At 49.5% G+C, this 16,029-nt stretch overlaps 1 protein-coding gene across 1 annotated transcript; it reads left to right on the forward strand.

Annotated features, from left to right (window-relative positions):
* Positions 1-6,213: 6,213 nt before the first annotated feature.
* nopchap1 (NOP protein chaperone 1) lies at positions 6,214-15,654 on the forward strand. The gene is made up of 4 exons (XM_068058743.1): positions 6,214-6,313; positions 7,856-7,939; positions 8,549-8,685; positions 10,107-15,654. Exons 1-4 carry the CDS (start codon positions 6,247-6,249, stop codon positions 10,287-10,289), a joined length of 471 nt encoding a protein of 156 aa, XP_067914844.1. The 5' UTR covers positions 6,214-6,246; the 3' UTR covers positions 10,290-15,654.
* Positions 15,655-16,029: the final 375 nt, after the last annotated feature.

Here is a 16,029-nt window from a genome sequence, read left to right on the forward strand (position 1 = left end):
TGTGGCAGGCCATCTCTACAAAACCTGCCCCAAACACTGCCTCAGTTATGCTCAGGCGGCAAGGTCCAAGGAAAGGCCGGTAGAAGGTTCGACAAAGACGTCCGATGTTCGAAAGGAGACCAGCAACCTTCTCCGCAGTGAGAAACTTCAACCTGAGAAGGAGAAGAAAGGGGAGGCAGCTGAAACCAGCAACCCAGCACCTACCCTGCACCTGGAAACCCCTCCTCCACAGACAGAATCAATGGAGGAGGAGGCAGCAGATGGACAAACAAGTCAGTGGCAAGTGATACAAAGGAAAACCACAAAGAAAAAACATCCAAAAGCGGAACAGGCCACCACCCAAACCAGTGGCAAGAGGAGGCTACCTTCTGAATCAGACTGCAACAACTCCTCTTCACTGGACGGGGGAATGCTGGAACGACAGCCCCTTCAAAAGAGGCGACAGAACTCCAAGGAGATGGAAGATAAAGCATCCCAGCCCCCGAGCACTGGAAGCTGTGATGGGCCCGGCGTGCCCCAACTCCAAAGCGCCACACGTAACGACGTGGCCAACGCATCTCAGCTCCGGGAAGCCGGGAGCAGTGATGTTTTCGAGGAGGAACAGAGGGAAGCAGTAGAGGACAACCCAATCCTTGCTGCCTACAAGAACCCCCCCCCACCCCCAATGTCACCCCAGCGGAACAAACCCGGCATGAAAAACCAGGAGGGGTTTCTGAGCCGAACTATTGTGAAACAGCTTGCTCACACGATGAGTATGCAGGAACATCCCGAAGGACTGGGACTAGCAAGGACAAATGCTATGGGAAGCAACAACTAACTTTAAAAAAATGGGTGCAAGGATTGCTTCCATTAATGTGCGTAGCATTAAATCGACTACGCGATGTGTTTCAACCTTGGATTACCTTGCCAAGGTCAAAGCTGACCTACTGTTTCTGCAGGAGTGTGGAATACCACACCTCAGCACCTACAGGCAATGGTCGCGATGGTGGTCCCACGGGCCATCGATCAGGTCGGGGGGTAATGATTGCCGTTCCTCAGGCCTGGGTATTCTGCTGCGGGGAGGTAACTTCACCATCTCCGAAGTTAAGGAGGTGGTGGGCGGCCGCCTCCTCGTAGCAGACGTGATGTACAACAATGCTCCGCTCCGGTTGATCAACGTGTACGCCCCGGTACAACGCAGCGAGCGGCTGACCGTCTTCCAGCAGCTCCCACTGCTGCTGGCGACGTCCAGGCCGGTCATCCTAGGCGGTGACTTCAACTGCATCATCGATGCGGCTGGACGATCCGGCAGTGACGACAGCAAACTGGACGCTACGTCCAGATTCCTAATAAAAACAGTTAAAGATGCCAAACTGCACGACGTCTTCAGCAAACCTGCAGACAGATCGCAGCGTAGATACACATGGTCAAGAACAGACGGGTCTGCCCGTTCCAGGATTGACTTCCTGTTTGTGTCCCGTGCTGTCACGGTCGGGTCCACCGAAGTCAAGCCGGTGTTCTTCTCCGACTACTGCCTCTTACTGGCCGACTGGCACTTACAGGACGACCAGCGGGTTGGCAGAGGGACGTGGAAGCTCAATGCGACACTGTTGACTCCAGAGAACGTTGAGGAACTCAAAAGGGATTACAAAGGTTGGAGGACCGTGAAACCCCTCTTTGAGTCTCCAGTTCACTGGTGGGAAGCGATTAAGGAGAACATCAAGAGGTTCTTCATCCACATAGGTGTTCAGAGGGCGAGAGAGAGACAGAGGGAAATGTCCCGACTCCAGAAAAGTATGCAAAATCTGCTCCGGTTGTAGTCAATGGGGGTCGAGGTCAAGGAGGACCTCCAAGAGGTGAAGAGCCAGCAGGCCTCGCTCTTTGCCAAGGAGGCCTCCAAGATCATCTTCCGGTCCAGAGTCCGCTCCATCGAGCAGGATGAGACGTGCTCGCGTTACTTCTTCCAAAAGGTACACAGAGAGCTGTTATCAGCAGCCTGAAGGAAGAGGATGGCTCGGTAACGTCTTCGCAGCCCGACATACTCAGGATCAGCAAATCCTTTTATGCTGGGCTGTATGACGCGAAGCCCACAGACAGCAGAGCCTCCCAGTCCTTCCTGTCATCTATCACAGAGGTCTTAGATGACAGCACGAGGGAGAGACTGGACAAGCCGTTAACTCTGGACGAGCTGACAAAGGCCGTCGAGTCCTTCGAGACGAGTAAAACTCCCGGAAGCGACGGCTTACCGGTCGGGTTGTATTCGGCCCTGTGGGACTGGGTCGGCCCGGACCTGCTGGAAGTATACGAGAGTATGCTCCTGGCCGGCAGCATGTCAGAATCCATGAGGAAAGGCAACATCACCTTCATTTACAAGCAGAAGGGGGAGAGGGCAGAAATCTGAAATTGGCAGCCCATCTCACTGCTTCATGTTGACTACAAGATTCTGTCCAAAGTCATAGCCAGTCGAGTCAAGTCTGCTCTGGAGTTGGTGATCCACCCCGATCAGACCTGTACTGTAGCCGGCAGGAAGATCTCTGATAGTCTCGCGCTACTCAGGGATACGATCGCCTATGTGCGGGACAGGAGGATATCGCACACCTACATGATGGATGTGCTTTCCAAAATGGGGTTTGGGGAGGGAATCTGCAATTGGATCAAACTGCTCTACACAAACATCAGTAGCGCAGTCTCAATCAATGGGTGGGAATCAGAAAGTTTCCCGATCCAATCTGGAGTCAGACAGGGCTGTCCTCTCTCCCCGGTCTTGTTTGTTTGCTGTATTGAACCCTTTGCTGAGTCTATTAGGAAGGATGCAAGCATAAGAGGGGTGACAATCCCAGGCAGTGGAGGCACTCATGTGAAAACCTCCCTGTACACGGATGACGTCGTCGTCTTCTGCTCGGACCTGCTGTCTGTGTGAAGACTGATGAACATCTGCGACCGGTTCGAACTGGCCTCGGGAACCAAAGTTAACCACGTCAAGAGCGAGGCCATGTTAGAACATAGAACATAGAACATTACAGCGCAGTACAGGCCCTTCGGCCCTCGATGTTGTGCCGACCTGTGAAACCATCTGACCTACACTATTCCATTTTCATCCATATGTCTATCCAATGACCACTTAAATGCCCTTAAAGTTGGCGAGTCTACTACTGTTGCAGGCAGGGCGTTCCACGCCCCTACTACTCTCTGAGTAAAGAAACTACCTCTGACATCTGTCCTATATCTATCACCCCTCAACTTAAAGCTATGTCCCCTCGTGTTTGCCATCACCATCCGAGGAAAAAGACTCTCACTATCCACCCTATCTAACCCTCTGATTATCTTATATGTCTCTATTAAGTCACCTCTCCTCCTCCTTCTCTCTAACGAAAACAACCTCAAGTCCCTCAGCCTTTCCCCGTAAGGCCTTTCCTCCATACCAGGCAACATCCTAGTAAATCTCCTCTGCACCCTTCACAAAGCTTCCACATCCTTCCTATAATGCGGTGACCAGAACTGCACGCAATACTCCAGGTGCGGCCGCACCAGAGTTTTGTACAGCTGCAGCATGACCTCGTGGCTCCGAAACTCGATCCCCCTACTAATAAAAGCTAACACACCATAAGCCTTCTTAACAGCCCTATTAACCTGGGTGGCAACTTTCAGGGATTTATGTACCTGGACACCAAGATCTCTCTGCTCATCTACACTACCAAGAATCTTCCCATTAGCCCAGTACTCTGCATTCCTGTTACTCCTTCCAAAGTGAATCACCTCACACTTCTCCGCAATAAACTCCATTTGCCATCTCTCAGCCCAGCTCTGCAGCCTATCTATGTCCTTCTGTAACCTACAACATCCTTCGGCACTATCCACAACTCCACCGACCTTCGTGTCATCCGCAAATTTACTAACCCACCCTTCTACACCCTCATCCAGGTCATTTATAAAAATGACAAACAGCAGTGGCCCCAAAACAGATCCTTGCAGTACACCACTAGTAAGTAAACTCCAGGATGAACATTTGCCATCAACCACCACCCTCTGTCTTCTTTCAGCTAGCCAATTTCTGATCCAAAGCTCTAAATCACCTTCAATCCCATACTTCCGTATTTTCTGCAATCGCCTACCGTGGGGAACCTTATCAAACACCTTACTGAAATCCATATACACCACATCCACTGCTTTACCCTCATCCACCTGTTTGGTCACCTTCTCAAAAAACTCAATAAGGTTTGTGAGGCACGACCTACCCTTCACAAAACCGTGCTGACTATCGCTAATGAACTTATTCTTTTCAAGATGATTATAAATCCTATCTCTTATAACCTTTTCCAACATTTTACCCACAACCGAAGTAAGGCTCACAGGTCTATAATTACCAGGGCTGTCTCTACTCCCCTTCTTGAACAAGGGGACAACATTTGCTATCCTCCAATCTTCCGGCACTATTCCTGTCGACAATGACGACATAAAGATCAAGGACAAAGGCTCTGCAATCTCCTCCCTGGCTTCTGTCTGCACGGAATGTCCTCAAGGCCCTACGGGAAAAGGAGACAGGGGATCCTGTCGGATGATTCCCCGAGCAGACTGCCAGAGTCATTTGGCGGAATGCCTCATCACCAGAACTTTCAAACAAGCACCAAGACGTAGCTTGGCTGGTGGTGAGAAGGGACCTCCCCGTCAGATCCTTCCTGCACGCCCGAAGTCTCGCCCCCTCCGCGCAATGCCCCTGCGGTGGCTGTGGTGGGGAAGAGACGGTTGCCCACCTCCTCCTGGAATGTGTCTTTGCAAAGCAGGTGTGGAAAGAGATGCAGTGGTTTTTGTCGAGGTTCATCCCAAGCAGCTCTGTAACACAGGAGTCTGTGCTCTACAGGCTGTTCCCAGGGACGCACACCGAGACAAACATCAACTGCTGCTGGAGGACTATCAATTCGGTGAAAGACGCCCTTTGGTCTGCCCGAAACTTGCTGGTCTTCCAGCGCAAAGAGTTGTCCATGACCGACTGTTGCAGACTGGCACATTCCAAGGTCCAGGACTACGTGCTGAGGGACGCACTAAAGCTTGGGGCAGCCACAGCAAAGGCTCAATGGGGAAAGGCTACAGTGTACGGTCGCCCCACCAAGCTGAACGGAGGGGCTGGATCCATGGGAAACCCCTCGAACTGTATCGTGAATATTTTCATTTGCTGTAAGATGTTAAAATGTTAATGGCATGACAAATGAAATGGAAGGGTTGTGAGGCAACTCATGATTGTATAGAAGGACACTGATCACCTTTGCACTGTTTGAATTTTCTGACTTGATGATGTTTTAAACTGTTTGGGAATGTAATTTTTACAGATTTTTATGAATAAAGTATATTTTGGAAATTAAAAAAAAAAAATCAATGAGACACTGGGCCATCAGCAGCAGCAGAATTGTATTCAACTGCAATCTATAACCTCATGGCCCGGCATATCCCCCACTCTACCATTACTATCAAACTGGGAGACCAACCCTGGTTCAATGAAGAGTACAGGAGGGGATGCCAGGAACAGCACCAGGCATACCTCAAAATGAAGTATCAACCTGGTGAAGCTACAACCCAGGACTACTTGCATGCCAAACAGTGTAAGCAGCATGTGATGGAGCTAAGCGATCCCATAACCAACGGATCAGATCTAAGCTCTGTAGTCCTGCCACATCCAGTCGTGAAAGGTGGTGGATAATTAACTAACTAGAGGAGGTGGTTCCACAAATATCCCCTTCCTCAATGATGGGGGAGCCCAACACATCAGTGCGAAAGATAAGGCTGAAGCATTTGCAACAATCTACAGCCAGAAGTGCCGAGTGGATGATCCATCACGGCCTCCTCCTGAAGTCCCCAGATGCCCGTCTTCAGCCAATTCAATTCACTCCACGTGTTATCAAGAAATGACTGAAGGCACTGGATACTGCAAAGGCTATGGACTCTGACAACATTCCGGCAATGGTACTGAAGACCTGTGCACCAGAACTTGCCGCATTCCTAGCCAAGCTGTTCCAGTACAGCTACAACTGGGTTCCCAAGAAGGGTCACTGACCCGAAACGTTAACTCTGCTTCTCTTTCCACAGATGCTGCCAGACCTGCTGAGTGAATCCAGCATTTCTTGTTTTTGTTGCTTTTATTTTAGCTTTTATGGGATATTCGCTCCACTCCGGGCTTTGCGGGATCTCTGCTCCGGGTTTTGCGGGCTGCCGGGCGCTAGTTCCTCCGGCCGGCAGGTGGCGGCCGTGTCTCAGATTCCGGCTTCAGTCACTCACATGGCGGCCAGTGGTGGCGGGGAATCGGCGCGGTCAGCGGAGCTGCTGAGTGCGGGGAATGGCCGGGGTAAGTGCGGGGAGGCTTCGGGCCCCGATGGCGGCGGTTCTCCGGGCCTTGGCTTTGCCGTGGGGCCGCCAACCTTCCCCCCGCGCCCCCGCGCTCTTTCCCCCCTCCCCCCGCGCTCCTTTCCCCCCCTCCCCCCGCGCTCCTTTCCCCCCCTCCCCCCGCGCTCCTTTCCCCCCCTCCCCCCGCGCTCCTTTCCCCCCCTCCCCCCGCGCTCCTTTCCCCTCCTCCCCCCGCGCTCCTTTCCCCCCCTCCCCCCGCGCTCCTTTCCCCCCCTCCCCCCGCGCTCCTTTCCCCCCCTCCCCCCGCGCTCCTTTCCCCCCCTCCCCCCGCGCTCCTTTCCCCCCCTCCCCCCGCGCTCCTTTCCCCCCCTCCCCCCGCGCTCCTTTCCCCCCCTCCCCCCGCGCTCCTTTCCCCCCCTCCCCCCGCGCTCCTTTCCCCCCCTCCCCCCGCGCTCCTTTCCCCCCCCTCCCCCCCGCGCTCCTTTCCCCCCCCCTCCCCCCCGCGCTCCTTTCCCCCCCCTCCCCCCGCGCTCCTTTCCCCCCCCTCCCCCCGCGCTCCTTTCCCCCCCCTCCCCCCGCGCTCCTTTACCCCCCTCCCCCCGCGCTCCTTTCCCCCCCTCCCCCCGCGCTCCTTTCCCCCCCTCCCCCGCGCTCCTTTCCCCCCCCTCCCCCGCGCTCCTTTCCCCCCCCTCCCCCGCGCTCCTTTCCCCCCCCTCCCCCCGCGCTCCTTTCCCCCCCCTCCCCCCGCGCTCCTTTCCCCCCCCTCCCCCCGCGCTCCTTTCCCCCCCCTCCCCCCGCGCTCCTTTCCCCCCCCTCCCCCCGCGCTCCTTTCCCCCCCTCCCCCCGCGCTCCTTTTCCCCCCCTCCCCCCGCGCTCCTTTCCCCCCCCTCCCCCCGCGCTCCTTTCCCCCCCCCTCCCCCCGCGCTCCTTTCCCCCCCCCTCCCCCCGCGCTCCTTTCCCCCCCCCCTCCCCCCGCGCTCCTTTCCCCCCCCCTCCCCCCGCGCTCCTTTCCCCCCCCCTCCCCCCGCGCTCCTTTCCCCCCCCCTCCCCCCGCGCTCCTTTTCCCCCCCCCTCCCCCCGCGCTCCTTTCCCCCCCCCTCCCCCCGCGCTCCTTTCCCCCCCCCTCCCCCCGCGCTCCTTTCCCCCCCCCTCCCCCCGCGTTCCTTTCCCCCCCCCCCCCCCCGCGCTCCTTTCCCCCCCCCCTCCCCCCGCGCTCCTTTCCCCCCCCCCTCCCCCCGCGCTCCTTTCCCCCCCCCCTCCCCCCGCGCTCCTTTCCCCCCCCCCTCCCCCCGCGCTCCTTTCCCCCCGCGCTCCTTTCCCCCCCCCCCTCCCCCCGCGCTCCTTTCCCCCCCCCCCCTCCCCCCGCGCTCCTTTCCCCCCCCCCCCCTCCCCCCGCGCTCCTTTCCCCCCCCCCCTCCCCCCGCGCTCCTTTCCCCCCCCCCTCCCCCCGCGCTCCTTTCCCCCCCCCATCTTCTAATGGGCAAGCAGCGTAACCTGCTGTTTGTGAGCCTTTTGGTGTAACCTGGGCTATTTTCTGTCGCAGGTATTGAGCAGAAGCTTCTGATCAATGCAAAACATCCCAGGAACTCTGCCCCTCCCCGGATTGAGCGGGTCCCCAGGAGTGGCGGTGAGTATAACAGCTGAGTCTCTCTAGTTCGGGACTGGCTCTGGGGCTGACAACCCCAGAACGCACAGGCGACAGGTATTGAAGCTTTTGTTGCAATCACATTTCCTCTTGCAGTCAGGTATTTTATTCACCGATGAATTAACCGTAAACTGAATTGTTATCCGAATGAAATGATTGTTGTATGAATTATTGACTGAGTTATTAATTGATTGCGGCAGTTTATTTAATTGTGGGATATAGAGGAGAAAGTGATTCGATGGTAGGTTTGCAGTATGGAGTGGCACCACAGGGTGCATTGATGGTTCTGGTGCTGAACTAGCTGTTGAGGGGTTACGAGTGAGAGTCTCGCGCGGGCTGGCACCAGGACACGCCAACTGGTTCACTCGCCCTCCTCAGTCTGGGCTTTCCATGATTCTGTTCCACTTGACCAGCTGAGGAGACCCAACACCACCTGGGAATGAACAGTAACCGTGGGTTTACCAGTATCACCCACCAGTTAAAACAAATGCACCAATTTAATCATTCATTCTGACACCTATAGACAGACTCGACATATTAAAACTTTACGAATGTAAATCTTCATTTCTGGACGTGCTGCTTTGTCTCCAGTGTTGGACCGACTGCAGAGCTTTCTGCCGCAGATCGCCAAAGCTAATGAGGAGCTCAGAAGACAAATGGAGACATCAGAACCGGGTCGGTTTGATATTGAGAATATAGAGGACTGTCCAGACAAGGTGATTGAAATGGTAAGTGAAGAGCACGGTTAGATGGCACACACACTGGAGCCTGGGCACATCATTTGTTATTTGAATGAGAAAGGCATAGAGAGATATGGAATTAATGCAGGCAGGTGGGATTAGTATAGATAGACATTATGGTCGGCATGGACATGGTGGGCCGAAGGGCCTGTTTCTATGCTGTACGGCTCTATGACTCTATAACGCTCAGAACCTCTTCAGAACTAGAAGCCGCTGGAGCACGTGCAGTTAATGATCACAGAACACTTTGTTTTCTCTGCCTCTCTCTCCACAGACCTGCTGAGCATTTCCAGCAGTTTTTGTTTTTATTTCAGATTTCTAGCATCTAGTATTTTGCTTTTATTGCTTTGTTTTCTATTTACTCTCTCTCTCTCTTCTGTATCATGATCTTAATATTTTTAGTTAATTCTGCAAACTGATCTTGCTTCCTGTGGAGAACAGCTGAAATAAGAATTCTCAGGAGTTGTTCGTTTGCAAAGCTTGATTGGTCCAGCTCCTTGATGCTGCTTGTGTGCTGTGTACCTGTCACGTCTGTTCACATGGAGAGTGTGTACCTGGCACATCCATTCACTTGTGGTGTGCCCTCTTCCCCCTTCAGCAGCCCTTTCTCTCCCCCCTCACTTTACATGTGCTCCCTCAACTCCTTCACTGCTTGTGACTTCAGTCTGTCAGCTCCTGTCTGGACTGCATTACCACCTGGCTTCCCACTAGGCAAGTCATGCTGCAGCTGTACAGAACCTTAGTTAGGCCACACTTGGAATATTGCGTACAATTCTGGCCGCCACACTACCAGAAGGACGTGGAGGCTTTGGAGAGGGTACAGAAGAGGTTTACCAGGATGTTGCCTGGTCTGGAGGGTATTAGCTATGAGGAGAGGTTGGATAAACTCGGATTGTTTTCACTGGAATGACGGAGGTGAGGGGGCGACATGATAGAGGTTTACAAAGTTATGAGTGGCATGGACAGAGTGGATAGTCAGAAGCTTTGTCCCAGGGTGGAAGAGTCAGTTACGAGGGGACATAGGTTTAAGGTGCGAGGGGCAAAGTTTAGAGGGGATGTGCAAGGCAAGTGCTGCTGGGGGAGGTGGTGGAAGCAGGTACGATAGCGACGTTTAAGAGGCATCTTGACAAATACATGAATATGATGGGAATAGAGGGATACAGTCCCCGGAAGTGCAGAAGGTTTTAGTTCAGACAGGCATCAAGATCGGCGCAGGCTTTGTGGGCCGAATGGCCTGTTCCTGTGCTGTACTGTTCTTTGTTCTAACATCGTCCTATTCAGCCCTGACCCCCACCTAACCCCTTTCAGTTCTCCTGAACCTTCCCCCCCAACCCTGAGATCCATTGAACCACAAATTGTTGCTATCTAATTGCTCCCTGATGCTACCTGTACCCATTGTACCATTTCAGAATGTGTCTCTGTTTGAAATGAGTGATTCTGATGAAAGTGAAGACGAAGCGTTAAAAGATGAGATTTCTCCGTCCGACTGTGAATCATTTGGGGAAGTAACGGAAGCAAATCTCAAACTACACAGAACCCGGGGACAAAGGAAAAATAAAATAGAAGTTCTGACAAGTGATGGCACTGAGTAACTGCCTGAAGGATTGGATTATGGACATTTATTTCCTGCTGTATTAAAGGGATGGGAGCACGCAGTGCAATCAGTCCAGTTATTCAGTTCTCGGTTTCATGTGTAACCATCACACAGGATGCAGCAGCAAACAAGTAACGTCTCTGAATGGATCGATGTACCAAACTAACCAATAACCAGCACTGCAAGATCAAATCTTGCAAAAGGAATAAAACTAATCCGTGGCTGTCCAGGAAATCAGCGTCTCATGCTGATCTTATGTTATTTCTATGTCTCGCATCAGCCTGTGCACTTGCAAAAGCCGATCAAAGCAACATGCCGCTAGAAACAGAGCAGTGCATTTCTGCTTTCTGTTAACTACTGATGAAAATACTTTCGCCAAAAGTCCTGGAATTGGAATGACAGAAGGACTTCCCTTTCATATGATGAAGCTTTGATTCAGAGTTAAGCTCAGTAATGACCACGCAATAGACAGGCCTCACTTAAATTATTGCTCCACATTTAAGGGAGTTTGTTGTCTTCATGCTATTCGAGAGTGTTAAACAGATTGACAAAAAGTGTACTTATTGGATGAAACTTAAATCAGTGAAAAGAGCTGAAACTTTGAAAAATGTGACATTAAGGTGATATCTGGCTATATGTTAGAGCTCGTACTGCTGGAGGGAATGTGCAGTGGGAGTATTCCAACAAATAAACCCTTTCCCCTTCCAAGACTAAATAGATCTCTGACAGCTTGCCATGCCGAGCAGTCTGAGACATCCCTTTATATTAAGAGCTGGTGGATAATTTGATTCAATTCCTTCAGATCGTAGAAGCAAATTCCTGTAAGCTATAAAAAGAATACTAGTTATATTTGACACTGACAGCAATGTGTCCTGTAATTATTGAAAACCATCTTACTACTTAGTGTCGAACCAAAGGCCAATCAAGGCACCTGTCCTGCTCCATGGCCTTTACCTGTCATTTGGGATTGTGCAGCATTACTGCTGTGTACACAGCTTGACCTTTATGGAAATAGGCACCCAGTCAGTGAGATTCTAGCCTGGGCAGTCCTACCACAGTTAGTTCCTTAACTTTCGAGGAATAAGTAACCTCCTTATACCTCCTATCAAATTGAACCTTCTCACACTGCTATTCTATTTTACTTGTCATTTAACCACCTGTTCTGCTTTCTGTCCTTTGGTGCAGTTTCCACATTATTACCTGTTTAAAATATTTGATATCATCTGCAAATTTCAACACCGTACCTCCGGTTCCTGATTCCGAATGATGAACAGTGATCCCCTTACAGATCCCTGGTGAACAGCAGTGGTTCTAGCACCATTGTTCCCTCTAAGCTGCACATCCCACAAACTCCTCTGAATGCTAGTTTTTATTCCTTTTACTGTAACCACCAGTGAAAGCATATATATAAAACAATGCGAGTAAATAAAGTTTATACTTATTGAACATGAATTATAGTTACGTTATGCTGGAAATTTCACCTGTCTTTGTTTTCTTGTGATGAAAAATTGTCACTTCTGACCTCGTGATGGAGGCAAGTCATTGATGAAGCAGTGTTGGGCCTTGGACACTACCCTGAGGAACTCCTGTAGTGATGTACTGGGACTGAGATGATTGACCTCCAACAACCACAACCATCTCCCTTTGTACTAGGTATGACTCCAACCAGCAGAGAGCTAGGGCTCCTTGACGCCATACTCAGTCAAATGCTGCCTTGATGTCAAGGGCAGTAACTCTCACCTCAAATCTACTAATTGCTTATTTTATTTTTTCCACAATGATAAATTTATTGTCTTTGTACTGCTTGCAGATGTGATTGGTTATTGTTCCATCACTTGGTGTCTGTGAACAGGTTTACGCACATTTTCTGTGCCGTAATCAAATTTGGCCGAAACTGTTCGATATTATCGAATGCAGACCATTGAGTTCATTCTCCGGAAATCAATCATCCATGGTCTTGTAATGAGACTGAGAATGCCTGTTGTATTGACAATATTGGTGAGAGATGTCATTTGTGTTTCACCTCATTCCAGTGAGTCTTTTTTTTTCTGAGGTACTGGGCAGCATTTTTCAATTTTGGTCTTTGCACGGCAATAGGCTTCAATCACACGGAGACACCTTCTTTGAAAATGTGGCACAGTTCAGACAAATACTCAACTTGTCACCTAGTACACATAGATAGGGTAGATAGGAAGAAACTTTTTCCCTTAGTGGAGGGGTCAGTAACCAGGGGGCATAGATTTAAGGTAAGGGGCAGGAGGTTTAGTGGGGATCTGAGGAAAATTCTTTTCACCCAGAGGGTGGTTGGAATCTGGAACACATTGCCTGAAGAGGTGGTAGAGGCAGGAACCCTCACAACATTTAAGAAGTATTTAGATGAGTACTTGAAATACAAGGCTACGGGCCAAGTGCTGGAAAATAGGATTAGAATAGATGGGTGCTTGATGGCCGGCACAGACACGATGGGCTGAAGAGCCTGTTTCTGTGCTGTATAACTATGACTTAGTGGAATACAATACTTAGGATCTGTAAGCTTTGTGAGATGGATCATTATGATTAGCTTCCACTGCGCAGTAAATTGTGCATCGTAAATTCTGAGAAGGGCATTCACAGCAAATATACCAGTGTACTTCATTCAAAGGCCTGAATAATGCATCCATTTCCAAAACGTTAGCTCTTCAAACTGAGTTTTCTTAACAGATAATCTACTAAAATATTGCATATAAAGTTTGTGATAGTGTTCCAATTTCTTTCTGCATTGGAACAGGTTTCCAAACATCATCGGTTCTCAGATCATCTTGATGGGTAACACTGTTGTTCTAGTAAATGTGATACACACACTCTAAAGTGGGCAGCTACACCTACCTTGCATGACAGATTGCCATTCTCTTTAGGTTCAGATTGTGATCTGTGTAGAATTTCTTGATATCAGCTGTAATATTCTCAGCATTGTATGCAGGTGGATAATACCAGGAAACAGCCTTGTGCTGACATCATTCTGGCCTCAAACCTTGAAGTACAGAATTAACGTTTTATGCATAGCAATGTCGGTGCTCTCATCAACAATCAGCATATGAGCTCAGGAATTGTGTACAGCAGCCTATATGTTATTTTGGATTACAGCAGTAATACAAATTCAAAGAGATAGCTTGTCATTTGACCAGCTGCAGACGCATTAGCATATTTCACTGTGGTTATTAATCGTCTGTACTAACAACATGGAAATGTTTATATTTATAGCAGGAAGAACATTGTCAATCTGAATTTTTATTTTGTCTGGATTTGCTTGCTGACCTTCCCCCATTTCAATGCGCTGGAGTTGGTTTTCAGCAAAAGCTGAATTCCAGTGCCGCGTTGCCATTTGCTTAAAGCAGTGTTTCAGATAGTCCAGTTTCCATTCCGTCCATCTTGTACTACTTGTAAATGTTCCATTAACTTTTTCTTCAGAACATAATTTACACACAACCCCAGCACTCACTGAATACTGAGAAAATGTCTCGGTTTCATAAGGCCCCTACCAGAGGCATTGGTTATTTGTGAGGCACTGTTGGTGCCTGGGCGTCCAATTGAAAATTATTTAGGCAGTAATGCGAGCACAGTGGAACTCTCTGCCTCACCTTTTTTCAATGCCCTGCTCAGGTTGGGCCTCACCCTTTCTGTCACTCTGCTGTCACCCTCGATCTCTTTCATCCACTGTTGCCCTCAATCTCCTCCTTCACCTTCTGCCTTACCCTTTTCAATGCTCCAGTGTGAATGAGCATTGAGGTGGTTCTGTAAATACTCAATTATTGGTCAGATTGAAGAATACTGTAGGGTGGTATTGGCATTGAAAGCCCCTCCCTGCATTTGTGTGTGACCCCCTCCAATTTACTGTACATTGCATTTCAAATCATTTTGCAGCTATGCATGTGCACAGTTCAGAGGCAGTGTTCTCTGGCACTAATCCCTGGTGAACAGTGATCCCAACACAGATCCTCAATGCTTTTAAAAGGTACCTGCACCTGAAGTGCTGTAACCTGCAAGGCTGCAGACCAGGTGCTGGAAGCTGGGATTAGATTGGGCGGCTAATTTTTTCGGCTGGCTGAATGGCCTCCTGTGTCGAAATTTTTCTAATGTTCTATGATCCCAGGTGATGACAATAGTCCCAGTGCAGATGCCTGGTAAATAATGGTCCCAATGCATGCTAAATCACACAACTCAGAGTTAAAAATATTTCTCATCTCTGCCAATTATCTTAAATCTATTTCCTCAAGTTACTGACCCTTCTGCCAATGGGCACAGTTTCTCCTTATTTGCTCTTCCAAAAAACCTTTTGTAATTTTGGACACCACTATTTAATCTCTCTTTAACCTGCTCTAAGAAAATAATCCCAGCTTCTGCACATTTTTTAAAAATTCTTTCTTGGGATGTGGGCATCACTGGCAAGGCCAGCATTTGTTGCCTATCCCAAATTGCCCTTGACCTGAGTGCCTTGCTAGGCCATTTCAGAGGGCAGTTCAGAGTTAACCACATTGCTGTGGGTCTGGAGTCACATGTAAGCCAGACCAGGTTTCCTTCCCTAAAGGATATTAGTGAACCAGCTGGGTTTTTATGACAATTGATAGTTTTATGGCACCATTACTGGGCCTGGCTTTCAATTCCAGATTTTAATTGAATTTAAATTCCACCAACTGCTGGATAGGATTTGAACCCATGTTCCCAGGGCATCAGCCCAGGCCTCTGGATTATTAGTCTAGTGACATTACCATGATGCTACCGTCTCCCACATAACTGATGTGCCTCTTCTCTGAGACAACATGTATTAATATAGCACCTTTCAGGTAATCAAACGTCCCAAGGCACTTCACTGGAACGTTATAAAATAAATATGACACCTAGCCACATGAGGGAATATCAGGTCAGATGACAAAAATCTTGTTCAAAGAGGTAGCTTTTAAGGAGTGTCTTAAAGGTGGAAAGTGAGGGAGAGAGACTGAGTGGTTTAGTATACCAGAACTTCGGGTCGAGGCAACTGAAGGCCCAGCCACCAATGGTAGAGTGATTAAAATTTGGCTGCACGAGGCCAAAATTAGATGGGTGCAGATAGCTCAGAGAATTGCGGAGCTACAGGAGACTATCAACTTCTGTCTTCTATATCAAGGGTTCTCCTTTTTGCTCATGAAGACTTCCCATGTTATAAAAATTTCACAAACCCTTGTAACACAAGATTTTTTTCTGTATAAAAATTATACAATTAAACAGTTATTTTTACTTGATGTAAAATTTGTAGCTGGTACAGAGTGGCTCCTGTCATCTGGTAGAAATCCACAGCAAATTCACACACAGCAACAGAAAATTGCCATATAAAATGTGCACCTAAGTTCCAGACTCACTTCCCAATGCAAAATGATGGGTTTTTTCATTTCTGAAAAGAGTCAACTTTCATGGTCATCTGCACCTCACAAGTGATGCCCTGTAACTCAGGCCTGGTGGCAGCAGTGTGGAAGTGAGCAGAAAGGCATGGCACTATGCTTAATGGGAAATATAGCCAAGTTAGGAATTGTAGCTTTGCTGAGCTTTGATTTTAAGTGGCAGAAACCACAATGAGATAGTTAAAAGTAAAGTCTGAGAGTGTGAGATTGCAAAGAATAGCCGACACCGGTAATTAAAAAGACATCTGTTCTTTATGGCCTGATTGTGTGACTCCCTGTGGTTTGGAACAAATGGACTCCTGTGAATCAAATGATGTCCATCCCTGT

This window comes from Heterodontus francisci, chromosome 27 (genome assembly GCF_036365525.1).
Source record: "Heterodontus francisci isolate sHetFra1 chromosome 27, sHetFra1.hap1, whole genome shotgun sequence".
Taxonomy (NCBI): Eukaryota; Metazoa; Chordata; class Chondrichthyes; order Heterodontiformes; family Heterodontidae; genus Heterodontus; species Heterodontus francisci.

Excerpts from the sequence above, each read along its gene's own strand:
- nopchap1 (XM_068058743.1), top strand. The coding sequence starts at position 6,247 with ATGGCGGCCAGTGGTGGCGGGGAATCGGCGCGGTCAGCGGAGCTGCTG. Across the intron at positions 6,314-7,855 it reads GAGTGCGGGGAATGGCCGGG|GTATTGAGCAGAAGCTTCTG; the intron begins GTAAGTGCGGGG and ends TTTCTGTCGCAG. Across the intron at positions 7,940-8,548 it reads GCGGGTCCCCAGGAGTGGCG|TGTTGGACCGACTGCAGAGC; the intron begins GTGAGTATAACA and ends CTTTGTCTCCAG.